Here is an 18,175-nt window from a genome sequence, read left to right on the forward strand (position 1 = left end):
CTTAGGTACTTTCTGTGTGAAGGATGTATTGGTATATGGAAATATGCATCCTTTAGATCCAGTGTTGTCATGTAGTCTTGTTGTTTGAGCAGTAGGATTACTTCTTGTAATGTAACCATGTGAAAGTGGTCTGATTTGATGTATGTATTTAATATTCTGAGATCTAGTATAGGTCTTAGACTTTTGTCTTTTTTGGGTATCAGAAAGTACAGTGAGTAAACTCCTGTGTTTAGTTCTTGTTTTGGTACTAATTCTATTGCCTCTTTTTGGAGCAATGCTTGAACTTCTAATCCTAGAAGATTTATATGTTGTTTTGACATACTGTGTGTTTTTGGTGGGACTGTTGGAGGGAATTCGAGAAATTCTATGCAATAACCATGCTGGATAATTGCTAGTACCCAAGTATCTGTTGTTATCTCCTCCCAATGTTTGTAAAATTGGCTTAGTCTTCCCCCCACAGGTGTTATGTGATGGGGATGTGTGACTTGTAAGTCACTGCTTATTTTGAGGACTTTTGGGGCTTTGGAATTTTCCTCTATTTTTTTGGAATTGTCCCCCTCTATATTGCCCCCGAAAACTTCCCCGCTGATATTGGCTTTGGTAAGTGGGCCTTGTTTGTGATGTTGTGGTTTCTGTAGGTTGTCCTCGAAACCCTCTCCTAAAAGGTGTTTTGCGAAATGTGCCTCTGCTCTGCGGGGAGTAGAGTGCGCCCATGGCTTTTGCTGTATCAGTGTCTTTCTTGAGTTTATCAATAGCAGTGTCGACTTCCGGCCCAAACAACTGCTATTCATTAAATGGCATATTTAGCACGGCTTGTTGAATTTACGGCTTGAACCCTGACGTGCGCAGCCATGCGTGCCTTCTTATGGTTATTGCAGTATTTACTGTCCTTGCAGCCGTATCTGCTGCATCCATTGAAGACCGTATCTGATTATTAGAGATACTTTGTCTTTCTTCCACCACTTGTTGTGCTCTTTTTTGGAACTCTTTGGGTAAGTGTTCTATCAAATGTTGCATCTCATCCCAGTGAGCTCTATCATATCTTGCCAAAAGTGCTTGTGAATTGGCAATGCGCCATTGGTTTGCTGCTTGTGCTGCAACCCTTTTGCCCGCAGCATCAAATTTGCGACTCTCTTTGTCTGGAGGTGGTGCGTCCCCCGAGGTATGAGAGTTTGCTCTCTTACGAGCTGCCCCGACAACTACGGAGTCTGGTGTTAACTGCGTTGTAATATAAACTGGATCTGTTGGCGGTGGCTTGTACTTTTTCTCCACCCTTGGAGTTATGGCTCGGCCTTTAACAGGATCCTGAAAGATTTGTTTTGAATGTTTTAGCATTCCTGGGGGCATAGGTAGTCTTTGGTATTGGCTAGGAGTGGAGGATAGCGTGTTAAACAAAAAGTCATCCTCAATTGGTTCAGAATGCAAGGTGACGTTATGGAAAGCAGCTGCCCTTGCGATCACCTGTGTGTAAGATGTACTGTCCTCAGGTGGGGACGGCCTGGCAGGGTACGAGTCTGGGCTGTTGTCCGATACTGGAGCATCGTAAAGGTCCCATGCATCGGGATCATCTTGACTCATGGTAGTATGAGTCGGGGAGTGCATCAGTGGAGGAGTTGCTACTGGTGATGTGTGCACTGATGGTGGTGGGGACGGTGGAGTTGTTTTCCTTGCCACCTTTGCCTGTGGCTCTTTGTCCTTTTCTTGAAAGGCAAGTTTTCTTTTTATTTTAATTGGGGGAAGAGTGGTTATCTTCCCTGTGTCTTGTTGAATGTGGAGCCTCCTTTGAGTATAGTCTGGCTCTACTGCTTGAAGTTCCTCTCCGAATCTATGTTTTTGCATTTGGGAGGACAATCCTTGTTCCTCTGTATAGAAACCTGTTTTCGGCTCCGAGGCTGGATGTTTCGGAACCGAAACTTTTTCGGACGTCTTTTTAGGCTCCGAAGAAACCTTTGTAATTTTCGGCGTGGTGGTGTTTCGGTGCCGAATTTGTTCGGTGCCGCTGTCACGGTGCCGAAATTTCTCTGAGCCGATGTCTCGGGTCCGAGATTGCTGTGTTGCGGTATCTCGACCGGAGTCGGATGACTTCGACACCAGCGTGCCCTTTTTCGGTGCCTTGGATCGGTCACCTATTTTTTGGGTTAAGCCATGGCCTGTGGCGGTGGCGTCCCCTGGGCTTTTGTTGACTTCTTGTGAGTCTTATGTTTCGACGTCTTACTCACGGTTTTCGGCATTTCTTCGGCCTCGAGCTCTTCCGAGTCCGACTCTTGGATAGAGAAAGCTTCCTCTTCCTCCTCGAAACGCTCTTGTCCTGTCGGCGTCGACGCCATCTGCAGTCTTCTGGCTCTTCGGTCTCTTAACGTCTTTCTGGACCGAAACGCTCGACAGGCCTCACAAGTATCTTCCTTGTGCTCTAGGGACAAGCACAAGTTACAGACCAGATGCTGATCCGTATACGGATACTTATTATGGCATTTTGGACAGAAGCGGAATGGGGTCCGTTCCATCAGCCTTGAAGTCACACGTGGCCGGGCCGACCAGGCCCCGACGGGGGATCGAAAAAACCCCGAAGGGCCACCGGAGCTCTTCAAAATTCGGTGTCGATCTGTTGTAACTAACCCGATACCGAACGCAAACAATACCGACGTTTTTTCCGAGATTCTAACTAACTTTCCGAACCGAAACACAGAGCGAAAAGGAACACGTCCGAACCCGATGGGGGAAAAAAAACAATAAGATGGAGTCGACGCCCATGCGCAATGGAGTCGAAATGGGAGGAGTCCCTCGGTCTCGTGACTCGAAAAGACTTCTTCGAAGAAAAACAACTTGTAACACTCCGAGCCCAACACCAGATGGCGGGATGTGCACAGCATGTGTATCTGCAGCTACACATGCCATCGAACATATAAATATATATGTATAAATTTATAGTGAGCAAGAGAGAGAGGGGGAGGGGGGGAGACAGAGCTATTATCTCAGCTGTTATTCTACAGAAAAAGCCATGCAAACCAATCATGGTGCTGTGATAGCTTATTGAAAAATCTCCCAGATACAATATGAAAAACACCAGTTATATACCTAAGCATGGGTTAAAACACAGAACGTTAGCATGTTAGACTAGCAAATGAATAAGTATCCCATCATGGTTAAGTCACAATGGGTAACAACACTCTAAACCATTTACCGTACTTAGACTACCTGTTGTAGTTGAGCTTGTCTGTCTACTTCTTCTGGGTGTCCAAGAATTCTTTCATGCTTAAGTATTTACCTTAGGTCCAGTCTCATTCATATATCATGTCTCATAATGTCATGCTACTGGGTCCTCAGGCCAAGGGTCTTTTGCCAGAAAGGTGGTGGTCATCTTTTGATAATGTTTTTAATGTATTAGGCATTGTTATTATGCAACTCCATACCTTCGTATTGAGGTTTAGGTGGCTCTCCATAGAATATAGCAAGTCTGTCCATAATCCATACTTGACCAGTGTCTACTTTTACTACATTATTTTGATCCCAACTATGTGCACAGGTTTGTAAAACTTTCTCCGGTCATTACATTTTCCTTCTAGTCTTTTGACAAGTACTTAATCACCCACTTCAAATTGGTGTTATGTCTTTCTACACTTTCCTTGCATTTTAACAGGTTAATACGTATGTCGCACCATCTCTCAACCAACTGGCGTTTAGCTTTGTGCAAAGGTACCTGCCCTTAAGTGTCTGAAAAGGTGATACACCTGTGATTACATTGGGAGTGGTGTGGTATGACCATAGTAGGTTCTCTATAGGCTTTTCTATGGATGGACCATTGGCACATGACTTCCTTCAACATACAATCTACCCTTTCTATCAAACTATTGGCCCTAGGGCAGTACAAATTAGTCTTCACGTTTGACAGTTTGGTCAGTAATTCCAGCAGTCCATGAGAAATTAATTGAACACCATTAATCGGTGACCACGGTGGACAACACACCTTCCATACAAAATTTTCCCATAACAAATTTATGAGGATTTTCGTTGCGATTTGATAGACCATTTTGGTAAGGATCCAGTGTGAGCTGTAGTCAAGTATACTCCTGGACGATTGATAGGACCTATGATATCCAGAGCAGGTTTTGCCAGCAGTTTCATAGGAAATGAAAATGGAGATAAAGGTACAATACTTAATTCTTTGTACGATGAAAGTACCTATTTTTCTTTGGAAACCAATAAGTGCTCCTGGTTTTGTTTTTTTGTAATACTTCTAGCAAGATGACCTTGATAGAGGTAACATTTTACTAATACATTAGTGGCATAGAAGGTAGCATATGGTAACTTACAAACCTCCATTTAAAAGGTTAAAATAGCAATTAACAGACATGTAAAATGTGCACATTTGAATTATGGTGGACAATGTGGCCTCAGTTCGTATTTGGCATCACGTTTTCACATGAAAGATATTGTGCATTTATATTTGAGTGAAATACTGATACGAATTAATCATACTTATACAGAGTTAATGAATCTATTAACATGAGTTCCGAGTGTGCAGAAAAATAAATGCACGTTTAAAATTGTTCTAATGCTGTAAATGATGTTTGCAATAAAATAATTTGCTTTGCCTATTTGATTCAATTGTAAGGTGTGCAATAGGATTTGTATGTGTTTACTGTATTAATGTGTATTTAGGTTTTCTTAGCTAAACTAGGCCTGAAGATTCATTTTTGTAGCAGAAGTGGAAAATTATGTGTTTCTTCTGTTCCCTCTGACCTGAATTATTTCCTAGGTTGCTGGCGTGTTGTTGAATGTCCTTTTGTATTAAAGACCGAGAACATGTTTCAATGTTAGCTAAGGACAATGTTTGTTCTGGCAGTCGAACAAGACAGGAAGCCTTTTATTAACTTTGTGTGAGAATTGTTAAACTTGTCCTGTGTACTGTGAGAAAGGATCCCAAAGAAACAATTAACTAGACAAATAAATATTTTGGCGGTTTGTTTGAAATCATGGACATTACCAAACACTGAGCCCACCTGGAGGACCAATTGCAAACCTGGGGACATTTCTAATTAGTGAGAGACTTTTGAAACTTTTAGTTAATTAGTCTTGACACAGTGAGGATTCTTGACGTGGTGCTACTCTTTCTTCTTCCGAGTCCCTCTAACCCTTAGATATTGAGGTATGAGGAACAGGGTCAAGACTGATTTGCTGGGACCAAACTGGAATGGCATAGGCAGCAAAAAAACTATGGATTTAGGCCCAGATCTCTGTACTGGGGGTGAATGTTTGACATTGTTCAGCATTCCGTCCATCACGTGTTCTTTTTGCACTTGCTGGCAGCAGTGTCAGGAGTCAAGTGAGCAATACTGCAGAAGATGGTGGTCACATCCGCCACGTACAAGACTGTCATGGCCAACGGACATCACCATTTGCTCAAGTCCGCCTAAGGCAGCAATGTGTTCCAATCGCAATTTGCACTGCGGTTGTGACCGCCTACTGCCGGGATGACTTAGGGCACTTCCACATGTCCAGTACAGTAGGTCAAGTGGCTGCCATTTTGAGCACATTTCATGTTTGGAAGAGTTTTGTAATCTGCGTCATAAACTAAGCCATACATTGTGCAGTATATCTGCAAGTACTGCCTTCATGTTTAGTTGTCTACTTTTGTAACTGAAGGACATGTGATGACAGCAATGTACACCTATTCTGAGGATCCTATGTGCATTGTTTATCTAGATAATGTGCAATAATGTGTGTATAACATGTCAAGTCAGTTGGACCAACAAACAAAGACACAGATGAATATGCATGGGTAGTACATTAAGTAATTGAGGGAATGTGCACCAAGGAGAGTGTCATCAGATGCATACCTATGTGCTGTACTATAGATGTCAGAGGTTGTAACCGACCTCAACAGCAGATGTGTGAATTGTATATAGACATTTACATGATGTGTGCATGCTTCATTTCACATACTATTTTATTACATGTTTCCACATAGTTTCCCTGCCATGAGGAGAGAAAGACAACTACCAGTGTACCATCCACCTATAGACCTGTACACCATGGAGGAAAGACATACTATCCAGACATATCATCTGATTCAGCATACTATCATGGATCTTCGTGATCAGTTGGAGCCAGATCTGATGCCTCCCATACGCAATCCGTATAGCATACCTCCCATCGTTCAAGTCATGTCAGTGCTACACTTCCTGGCCACTCGGTCCTTTCAGAATACAGTGGCCCTAACTGCGGGGATGTCTCAGCCCATGTTCAGTCTGGTTTTGAAAGATGTACTGTGTGCACTGTTGAAACACCTGGACAGCTACATCAGGTTTCCCCAACATGCAGATTTGGCCTTTGTAAAGGCAGAGTTTTACGCTATGAGGCACATTCCACATATGGCTGGAGCCACAGATGGCACCCATGTAGCCTTGATACCCCCGCCCGAGCCAATGAAAAGGTGTATAGGAACAGGAAGAACTACCACTCTATCAACGTTCAAGTGGTGTGTCTGGCAGACCAGTACATTTCACAAGTCAGGGTTAAGTATCCAGGATCAGTCCATGATTCCTACATCATTCATAACAGCAATGCCCCACTGCTGATGACATGACAACACAGAGAGGGTCTGGCTGGTTGGTAAGTTACAATTGAAATGTGTGTTTGCAAAGTATGTCTCCTGCCATCACAATGTTGCATGTCCCATATATATGTTTGTGTAGTTCTCCCAAATTGCTTACAGGTGACTCTGGCTATCCTAACCATCCTTGGTCCTGGACACCAGTGAGGTACCCAACCACACCAGGGGAGGTCCGCTACAATGAGGCTCATGGGAGGACCAGGCATGTTGTGGAGCGGACTTTTAGGCTCCTGAAGACAAGATTTAGGTGCTTGGACATTTCAGGAGGAACCCTCCTCTACTCACCCAACAATGTATGTCAAATATTTGTTGCCTGCTGCATGTTCCACAATTTTGCCCCGAGACATCAGATTCCATTTCTACCAGATGAGGGGGAGCCAGCAGTGCCTGTGGGTGGAAATGCTGATTTGCCATGGATGATGAGGATGAAGCAGGCGACTCCAGGGCAGAACTCGTCAATCAGTACTCCAGATGACTCAAGGTATGTGATGTATTTGTGATGCAGTGATTAGAAATCTTAACCTAGGGTTGATGTGTAGCATCTCACCTCCTCTTTACATCAGTTATGGGGTAATACGTAGCTGAAATGCCTATGAGTGAGTTGTGCATGCAGACTGTAATGTGGTATTGTGGAAAAAACTGACTGGTAAACAGTTTCATGCACTGTCAATGCAGTTGAAATGACACTCTTGTGAAAACGACTTGTCTGCATTGTGGAATGTTTTCTGGTATGTCCTATCTGTCATCTACATCACTCACAGATTTGGAGACTTCCAGTTTGGCTCATCATCGTTGGAAAGTCACAGTCCATGTCAAAGGCAGATGGGAATTGCATGCACACGAGAAGTGGACTTGGCTGAAACCAGATACTGAATGTAATGAGTATGTGGAGTGTAAGTTACATGCCCAGACTGTCAGGACACTGGGGTGGAATTGTGTCTACCCTTCCAGTTTACCTGTAGGGTACTAGAGGTGGTCAAATGGTGCAAATGGTGTGTCCATATGTGTCTGGCACATGTGAAAAGGTGGAACCTTAGCCTCTATCATCACAAGCATTATTGTTATATGTAACCTATCCTGGAACTAGCTGTCAGTGTGTTCCTACTTTGCAGACCAATGTGTGTGTCTGGGACTGACATAGGTCAGTGGCAAGTCTACAGGTATGTGACCAATGTAAGTGAAAGATCCCTGGACTGGGGACACCAGCAGTGACATCTATCTGTACCATGGTGTATGTACATTAGGCAGCAAAAGTATGGTCATGTGATAAGGGCTGACCAGGTGATACAAATGGTACATTCAGTATGCCTTCCGGCCTATAGGAAAACTGATATGTCCATAACTTCTGAATCCTGTGGATTAGCAGTGTCTGCCACCTTGCCAAACATCTCAATGTTACTATCAGTTATAATCAATGTGCTGTTTGCATGTCTACCAATAAATGTGTAGATGTAGCATACTAAAGGTTTTGAATCTATGCTTGAACCCTAATGTAATAGGGTGTACAATGTAAAGGGACATATTGATAGAGTTGCCATGCATCACAATTGTACATGGCAGATAAATGACACATGCACAGGACCTGTGTTAAACTGTCATTTATTGTAAACAGTTAAACAATATGTGTGACCAGGAAGTTACAATGAGACAATATAAACAGTGAAGTGTTGAGGCATGGTGGCTGGAATAATGAGGGTAGATGCTACACCATCTGCATAGACAAGTTCCGTGTCCTTGTACCATGGAGAAATGGAGTTTGCTCTAAACAGTCAACAGGGTGTATCTGTGGCACACAAGGGGAACAAGTCAAGAGAGGTTCACTTCCTGGCAGTGGGCTTTGTCATGGCATCTCCTCCTCCTGGATGTCTGGGTGGACGTCTACATTTGCAGGTGGGGGGGTATGTCTGAGGCATGTCCTTCCCCTGGTGGGGCCTCCATTCCACTAGCAGCCGCAGTTGTGGAAGGGCTTGTAGACTCATTGCTAATGGAAGAGGCCTGATGTTCTACAGTCCTACTTAGGGTATTGTTGATGTCCCTCAGAACACCAGCAATGGAAGTCAGGCAGGCATTTTGTGCCTTCCACTGCTGCAGGACGTCCTGTTAATGGTCCCTCTGCAGCTGTTGATTTCCCCCATCATGGTGATTACCTGTCCCATCATGCCTTGGGAATTTTGGTATGCTCCAAATACTTGGGAGAAGGCTTCCTGGTCAGTAGAGTGCCTTGGAGCCACCATCCGCTGGCCTACATCATCCCTCCCACGCACCCTTATCCCACCTGCCTGTGGCCCTGGTACAGTGTGCCCACTCCCAGGAGTGGCAGGACCATCATTGTCAGGGGTGACAAGAGGAGACTCAGATACCTGTACTGTGGGGCACACAATGGATGACGGTCCTTGGGACACAGGGTTGAGGGTGAATGGTTGCCTGTGATGTAAAGCTGGAAGGAGTCTATGTGGGCAGGGTGAGGTTGACAGTTGTTGACTGACCAGGTGTCCATGATGAGCCAGTTTCCTTTTCAGTGTCCAGTCATCCAGGGGTGTTGTCCTCACTGGGGCCTTCATCCAGAGGTGTTGTGGCAGTTTCTGGTATCCTGTCCATGGTGACATTGGAAAGGCTTTCTGTGGGAGAGGTGGATCACAAAGTTGTTGTTGCATTTATGGCCTGGTTGATGTTGTGTGAGATGCAGACAATGCATTCACATGATCACCAGAAATGACAATGACAGCTGCTGCACAATCTTGCTTACCATAACATTAGAGACTCTAATTTCCATACCATACACCATGCTTGTGGCTGTTAAATGATGTTGGTAGTGACTGGACTGCTGATTAGAGAAGGGCCATTATGCGAGGATTTGTAATAATGACAAACAATGTGCTGTGGATGCTGTTGCTGAAAATGTCAACAAAATGATCCTGTGTGTTGAGAGCCTGATATTAACCATGTAGGAATTAGCTCTAGTATGATTGATGATGGGCCCATTGTTTTGCCTGAATGCACCATTCATCTCGACGACAAGGTTATTAAAGTCTTAGCAGACTCAGGTTCCCCGTACACTATGGTAGGCGACAAGAATTGGCAAGCGGTATTTGGTGGGAACTGCAATTCCTTAATTGAACCGGACATCAACCCCGTCAGTTATGGTGGAACGAAAATAGATGTAATTGGTTACAAGGTTATGAAGATCCAGTTTCAGAATAAATCCACAATAGGTAAAGTTTACGTAGCCAAGCGAGGGAATAATCTTCTAGGTTGGCGTCACCAGCGTGACATGGGAATTAGATTAGACCCTAACTCTGATTCTCAAGTTTCAGTGGTGAGTGATGGTAGTACTAACTTAGAAATTTTTAAAGAATTTCCTAAAGTTTTTAGTGACACGCTAGGGTGTTTAACCAATTTCATGCACAGAATAATACTAAAAAGGGGTGCGGTTCCGGCAGTGCACAGAGTAAGGAGAGTTCCAAGACTGATGATAGAGCCTCTCAAGGCTGAACTGAATAAGTTATTAGACGCGGGTATAATTGAGGAAATAGAATCTTCAGAATGGCTTGCTCCCGTGGTTTTGGCTCCCAAGGATAATGGAAAGCGGATCCGCATGTGCGTGGATCTTAGAGATCTAAACAAGCACATTTGGGTAGATCGTCAACCTCTTCCAAACATATCGGAAGAATTATCGCGGTTGGGAGGGTCGAAAATCTTCAGTGTGTTAGACTTATCCTCTGCCTACCATCAGATTGTCTTACATCCCGAATCTAGGCATCTCACCTCCTTCGTGACACCAGTGGGAGCATATCAATTCTTAAGAATGCCTTTTGGGTTGGCTTCAGCAGCTGCATGTTTTCAGAGAGTCATGAAGAAAACTCTTGAAGGGATTTCTGGGATTTAATTTTTTCAAGACGACATTTTGATCCATGGTAAGACTAATTGATCATGGTGAGATCCTCAGAAAAGTATTGGAGAAGTTTGCCCAGTCAGGTCTTACTGTAAAAAAAGAGAAGTGCAATTTTAGGGTCACTTCAGTAGCTTACCTTGGTCACACTATTTCGGGTGAAGGAATAAAGCCCAAGTTAGAGTTGGTTGTCAGATTATTGCCATAGGTATTCATCTTTGTGGTCTATTGAAGTGTCTGACGTGATACATGGCACAACAAAGAGGCGTACAATGCACAACAGTGTCAGAGTAGTGATAAATTATGGGAGTATGCAATAGACATTGACCTGTAACTGGTTGTACTGCATGTCCATCCACTTTTACATCACAATTTCCATCCCAGGTGAGTACATTTTAATCTTGGGAATCTTTATTCTATGGGCATTGTGATTGGGCAGTCAGCTATTGCTGTGTTTTGTTGGTGATGATAGTGGGAGTGGGCCATTGCATTGCTGTCATTGCCATTCACTGTTACAAACTTGAACAATCAAGATGGCTTGCACTGGTAGTTAGTTTCACAAGCATGACATCTCACATTTTGTCCACTGTTCTGATTTTCACAATGGTGGGTTACAGCATTCTGTGAATTGTAGTGCTATGAATTGCCAGTACTTCACGTGTCATTTCAAAGGGCTGTGCAGCCAGATGAGTTTAGTCGACATGTTGCTTGCCAGAGATGGGTATTAGAACATTTGGACAGAGGTGTGGTGGGTGGTATGTGAATTGGGGTTGGTTAAGGTGGTGATGGAGGATGCAGGACATGACAAATGGGTGACATGAATTTTGTGGGAACCAGACTCCACTCCCCCAGGTATTCCTGTAAGGCCCTCAGGATGCAGTATGTCCAAGACCTTCTCCTCCCAAGATGTGAAAGTAGGGGGAGGAGGCCCACTGCCAGTCTTGGTGACCGGCAGCTGGTGCCTGCCAGCCACAGAACATACCTTCCCCCTGAGGTCGTTCCACCTCTTCCTGATGTCCTCCCTTGTGCATGGATAGCTGCCTACAGAATTGACCCTGTTGACTATTCTTTTCCACAACTCCACTTTCATGGCAACTGATGTTTGCGGGACCTGTGCTCCAAACAGGTGTGGCTCTACCCGGTCAATTCCGTCCACCATGACCCTCAACTCCTCATCCTTGAAACGCGGGTGCTTTTGTGGGGCTATGGTAGTGGCGGTGAAGACTGTGTGGTTGTGTTCAAAGATAAAAGGCTGGAGTGAAAGGTAATTGGTGAAGTGTAGGTGGTGTGATGTGAGCAGGTGACAGTTGTTGTGGATTGTGTGTGGTAGCAAAATGTGTGTTGTGTATGTAGGACAGGTCTGTGATGTGTGTGTAATGAAATGTATGTGGATGCCTAATTTTTTGGTTTTCCTATTTCTGTGTATGATTTTGCTCATCTGTGTTCATTGTGCTGTGAGTTGAGACCGCTGCGGTTTGCACTGCCAATGATTTCCACCATGGAAGTACCGCTGTCGTGATTTGTGGATCGTATTCTGATGGGTGGATTTCTGTCGGGCTGGCAGGGCTGGTGGTCAGACTGCCTCTTTTCCATCCTCCAATGTACTGGCAATTTCAGTAATTTGGCTGTTTTTTTAGCGGACTTCTCAGTGTGTCTTTAAATAAGACGGTCGGGTTGCCGCCAACATGGCGGTCTTTTGGCGGTGTTACCGTCAGACTGCCAAAGTAGCAATGAGGCCCTTAATCTCTTTAGACGTTTTGGTCAGCCAATCTCCATGTATGTTTATAACATAGTTTTGCGCACCATATACACAACATTGATTTTGAGATTGTAATAAAGCTTTGAAACTTTATTCAATTTGGAGTTTGATTTGGTGTTTAAATTGGTCATGGGTCTAAAACTGTTTAAGGTTCTTAAGTTATTGATTTGTGTTGAATAAATCAGATTACCACACTCCTTACTGAGTCCAAAGATTGTCGACTTCTAGTGGTGGGATAAGGTATGGTGTCTCACCAGAGCGCTCCATGGGCGCTCCAGCAACCTTCATGAGAAAGATCGGCTATTTCATTTCCAAGTCCACTGGGCGGTACAATTTTGTGGTTGAGGAAGACTCTTTCAATATGTATGTTGATTTCATTCCCGACTTCCCAAAAGTCTCATATTTTCTTTGAAATCACTAGATCTCAAAAGCCTAGTTATATCATTCTTGATTTCTTGAGGACAGGACCTTCCTCCTTATATTGTTTCTGAATCTGTAGTACTGGGCAATCCAGCGGTTCTCTAAGTTAATTGTTTTCAAGGGGAGGCCTGGATAAGAAATCAGCTGTTAGATTTAGGTTTCCTGGAACATACTCTTTCTTGAAGCAATATGCTTTTAGTCCTAGTATAAACTTAGCAATTCCAGGTGTGCTGTGAGTAGTTCCCTTAGCAGAAAACCAATGCAAGGGATCTGTGTTCAATACGTATGGTAAATGACATACCCCACAGTAAAAAGAACATCTGTTGTGACCATTTGCAACAAGCCAAATATTTATGCTAATCCCTGAATGAGGCCCAATTTGCAAATAATGACATCATTATCAGTACAAAGAAGGAGACAGCAGGATACTTTAAGACTGAAAACAGATCTTACCAACATCCGTGCAACATTCGACTGTGGAGATCACGCCATTTGTGTATGTAAAAAATGAAGGATACATAAAGATCACTCTCTATCAAATTCAAGACAAATTACGAGTATGTTGCTCCTACCTTTCCTTGTTAGCCTCCATTTTTGAGATTGAAGTTGGCTTTAACACTTTCCATTCCTAGCCTTTTGTAGCTAACGTGCTTCATAGGTTTAGATCTCAAGGAAAGAAAGTGCTTTTTAAACATTTTTAACTCCGTAAGAAAAAAAGGCCAGCAAAAATTTGAATCTTAAACTGACTGAAAAGAGTTTTATGACTACTGTGCTTTATGATGGAGCTCAATGCTTGTAAAGTTAGGGTCTGTGAAGAAAACGTACCTGAATCAATAATTGGTAACCATTAAGCGTTAAATGATTTCAAGGTGCACTTTCGGCAGTGTGTAAAATGTTTCTTTATTTTTCTAGCCTACATACAATGTCCTTTGGCCTGTATTACGAATCGTACTCCCTGATGCTGGTGACCAGATAGGAATGTGGTACATTTTATAACCCAACCCTAGAACGCATATGAAGGAAATAAAAATGTCAGAATTGTGAAGTTGTCAATCTCACATTTTTAATATAAAAATGAGATTCAGCATACAAAAAATGTGTCTATAGGAATTCACTTTTGGGGTGTTTTACAATATTTACATTCAATGGAAGATGAGGCACAAAAACGTTACATGTGAAAACAGTGGTTTTAGACAAACTAAGTATATTGCTTTCAGACAGACATGCAAACTATTCTTTCAGTGCTATCAACAAATACTGTCATCTTTGCAGCAATACCTTTACATAATGACCATGGTCCCAGAAATACATACACATTAAACTTTGTTTTCCATATGAATTAAAGGAGACATTTTTGCAATTCGGTAGTTGATAAATTCATTATACAGAATATTTTTGAACAAGCATGAAACATTTTAACAAGATCTAATTTTAGCAAAAAGTAGAAATAGTCCCTGTGATCCCTCAGCATGTTCATGACAGCCAGTGACAGTGTACCCTGCAGTGCCACTGGACTGCTTGAAAGCACAAAGGCTCTTTTTTTGAGAGAGAGACAGGAATTTAATTTCGAGAAAGAGTAAGGGTTTTGAAAACGTTCTCCCTGCTGTCAGAAAATGTATTGTGTCTTTGCAACCAGGATCTGTAGAAACACATTTGGAAACTTTTATTTAAAGGTCTGTGTAAAGGCATTTTCATTTGTGAAACAATGTTCTGTAATCTGCACCAGCTGGTGTGAAAGGAACATATGGACTTTGAAAGGGGCTGTGAAGTTAAGTGAACATGGCAGCTACAAACGCAGAGACTGCCTAATAATGCTATATGACTGCATTATGGTAATATATGTCCGACAGACGGCTCAATAATATTGAGCAAGCAATGCACGGATTCCAATAATTGGGTACATCAAATTGTACTGACTGTACAGCTTAGGAAATTAATTAATGTCTATGTTCGGCAACAATTATTTTTCAATAGCTGATGAACGATCTTTGGAACGTTTTCAACCACTGGCAAATTACTTCATCACAGACGTTGAAAAGCAGCAAAACAGTCTTGGTTCCTTTAAGCTACTCATGGCATTTCGATACATTTTTATACTCCCTGTGAAAACAAAGCCGATGAAATTCTAAGGCACAACATTTAAGCCAGGATGTGTTCGTCACAACAGCATGTAAACAGCATACTTGTATAATCTTATGTATGACCTGAGAAAGCTGCTCTTGAGTTGAGTCTACCCACGAGGTCTGAATACTGAATAATACAGCCTTTGCAGAACCAGCAACTCAACTGGCCAACCTTTAGGAGACAAACTGAACCAGGATGCTCTTATCCAGCATAGTATTAAAACAAATAAGAAAAAGCCGCAGAAACCTAATGCAGAGAAGACAGGTTTCCTCAACCAAGGCATTTGCATGCCATCTAAAACGGGTCATTTTTTTGTTATACAGATACCTGGACAAAAGGGCAATTGAGAAATGGGAAAGGGAGCTTTAAAACACATTTAGCACAGAACAGTGTATACGGAAAGACTGCAGACCAGAACCACAACATATTGAGGTTGATTAAGAAGTGCTTTTTGGTGGCACTTTCACAGGTATTTTGCTTCTACACCATTCGCCTATGTCACAAAAATGTATTACAAATTTAGAAAGATTAGTTGACTGAGACGTGAATAGGAAAAGTCAATGTCAACAAATATTAAATTAACAAGAATGGAACAGTACGCCATAAGAAAAGAAAAAAAAAATAGAACACGTAGTTAGTTTAGTGTATTTTGAGCTAAAACGAGAAAGAAAATTACTGTGTAGTTCATTCTTTGATCACAGTAAAAACAGTGACAATATTACTAAAATGAAACGTAATGCACAAGTTGAAAAGAAATGCGCAAATACAACACTTCAAAAGCTCCGGGAAGAAGATTCACTTACTGACCTCATTGGACCACCAACTGTGCAGATACAGCTTAACAGTAAACTTGATTCTGCATATGTACACAATTTTAACAAAGGTTTGGCTGGTGTATGCGAGGATATGTGCCCCCCAAAAGGAATTCCATACAATCCAGTCTAGATTCTGCTACTACTCTGTGTACGGTTGCAACCAGAAAAAATAAGGTTGTTTGGGTGACTTTAATGTGACCTCAAAAAAGCGGCAGTGACATAGAAAGAGCTTAATTTAAGAACCTGAATCACTACACTCAATGTGTGAAACAGCAATGCAGATCTACAGCTGGTACAGTAAGTCAACATTTTAGTTCTCGCTTCCATGATAAATGTCACACATTATATAGGCTACGCTCACCAGTAAAGAAACATCGGTAGGGTTTACCTAAACCTACTTCAAGCCTGTTTAATGAAGGCATCATTGAATACCAAAAGGGTGTCTGACACAAAAATTATGTAAACATTCTCCCTCAAAATCCTCTGGCAGGTCAGTATGACTCGCGTCCTGCCAAAGACTTTTTGTTGGTGTACATCTCGACCAATTAACATGATTCTCCAGTTTTAACAAAACACATCACAACAATAGTCACCATTTCAGAAGCTACCAATATCACTGGCTTAAAGTGGCTAAGCCAAGAACACATTTTGAGTATTGCCATTAGTTGATCTGCCAATCTGGACCACCAACTGGTATTGGAAAAGCCCTCATGAAAGGTAAGCTAACACCATAGAAATGTTTAGTCATAGAGTAGTGGTGTTCTTTCCCCAACCGGCTGCTTTCTTCTGAACAGGTCTCTGAAGCGGTTAAGGTGGCCCCGCAGTCTCTCTTTTAGGGGTGGAATGTGGTGACTTGGATCCAGGATGTTTGTTTTCCTGCGCTCCCTGTCCCGCTTCCATACTTGGTATGGGTGTGGAGGGAAAGGATGTCTTTTCTTCTCTCTGTGATACTGAGTCAGTGCTCCACTCACGATCAGAATCATCCACACAGTAATGATGATAAAATCTAGGACAGACAACAAAACAAGGAACAACTTAGCTCTGGAAACACATTTCGATTCCTCTTGTGGTGGTAAATTTGATCAAGAAATTTGTCAATCTGGAGATTGACTACACATGAATGAAAGGATTTGGGGCCCATGGCAGGCACAATTTGTTCAGACATAATTTTCAAGTTTTATTTACAGTTAGGGTAAACCCTCTGAGTTTATTTGTGGACGGGGCCAACAGGGGTTTCATGCTGGACTTGTAGTTATCTGTAGTAACTCCCTGCATAAAGCTTTGAAACTTGAGAATGTTCTTGCTCTGGATGTTATATGCCAAAATTCTCGTTTGCAGTTAAACCTACCACAACATAAATACAAATGTTTCTATAAAAAGCCAGTTGAAAGGAAAACAAATTTGTCAGAAAATACATTAAAAATTTTTTTTTTCCAGCGACCATCTTACATGGATTGGAAAGCTATAAAATGTCTGGGGTGAAAACCCGTTAAAGGAACCTCTGATGTGAAAGAAAAATAATTATGCAGACTAGAAAAATTCTTGTCCATACTGTGAAATCACGAGAAAAAGGCACTTGAGCATCAGCAAAGGTCTGGAAAGTCCACATACAAATAGAGGGACAGTTCCAATTATGTGATCTGTTGAGGCAAAGGAATGTGCTTAGGAGAACAGACACTGTCCGATTCCATTTGAAAGCAGACATTAAACTCTGGGGTGGACTTAAGACTGTAGCTATATTGGCCCTGGGCACTAGAAAGCTTGTGTACGTATCCCGATTTGTAAAAGAGCACTTTCAACAGGATGTATTGTAAAGGGGCCATCTAATGAAATGAAAAAACCCAAAAACAGTCTTCTTTACCCAGTACTGCGTCACCAACAATCATCAATAACCATTCTAAAAAAGCAATTTCTAAATGCACACAAAATATTTGTATAAGAAGCTGCAGCATTGAGAAATATTTCCTGTCTTTTCTAGCAGGTAGACATTGGACTAGTCTGTATATGACTTCCAAAATCATGACTTACAACAGTGGCTCAATGCCCTCCTAAACCTGTAAACCACACTGAGCAAATTGTAGCTTCAGGCCAGTTTTATCACTAAACCAGCCAGTGGACCATGGTTATAATGGCGACTGATGGAAAATATCTTGCCTATTTTGAAGCTGTGCATGTTAACAGGGGAGGGCAGGTGAGCTTTGACATTTTTAAATTCTGGGGTGGGACTGATGTGTTGTATTGCATTTATGCAATGCAAAGCCCACTCAAAGGTACCTTGGAGCGCATACATATACTTTCAACTAGGAAACAAAGATAAACCGGGATAACTAATTACATATAGGTAAATAAATAGGATTTCATGAAATCACTGAATTGAAGTAATGAGGGTTTAGGATGGAGCTCTAAGGGCAAAGAGTTTAAGCGTTTCACAGCAGCCACAAACTGAAAAAGCACAGGCCCTGGTGTGCTCCACCAGAACTTTGGTACAAATCCAATAGAGGAGAGGTTAGATCTTAAACTCCATGCTGGCACAAACCGAACGGATTTCATGGCCA

General features: G+C 42.3%; 1 protein-coding gene across 1 annotated transcript in view; it reads right to left on the minus strand.

The window, feature by feature from the left end:
* Positions 1-13,727: 13,727 nt before the first annotated feature.
* The window catches only part of TM7SF3 (transmembrane 7 superfamily member 3), a 226,662-nt gene continuing 222,214 nt past the window's right edge, over positions 13,728-18,175 (minus strand). Inside the window, exon 12 of the mRNA XM_069228617.1 lies at positions 13,728-16,626. Within this exon, the coding sequence (XP_069084718.1) occupies positions 16,361-16,626 (266 nt within the window). The 3' untranslated portion in view covers positions 13,728-16,360. The remainder of the gene's footprint in view (positions 16,627-18,175) is intronic.

The sequence above is a fragment of the Pleurodeles waltl genome, chromosome 4_1 (genome assembly GCF_031143425.1).
Source record: "Pleurodeles waltl isolate 20211129_DDA chromosome 4_1, aPleWal1.hap1.20221129, whole genome shotgun sequence".
In the NCBI taxonomy this organism is placed as follows: domain Eukaryota; kingdom Metazoa; phylum Chordata; class Amphibia; order Caudata; family Salamandridae; genus Pleurodeles; species Pleurodeles waltl.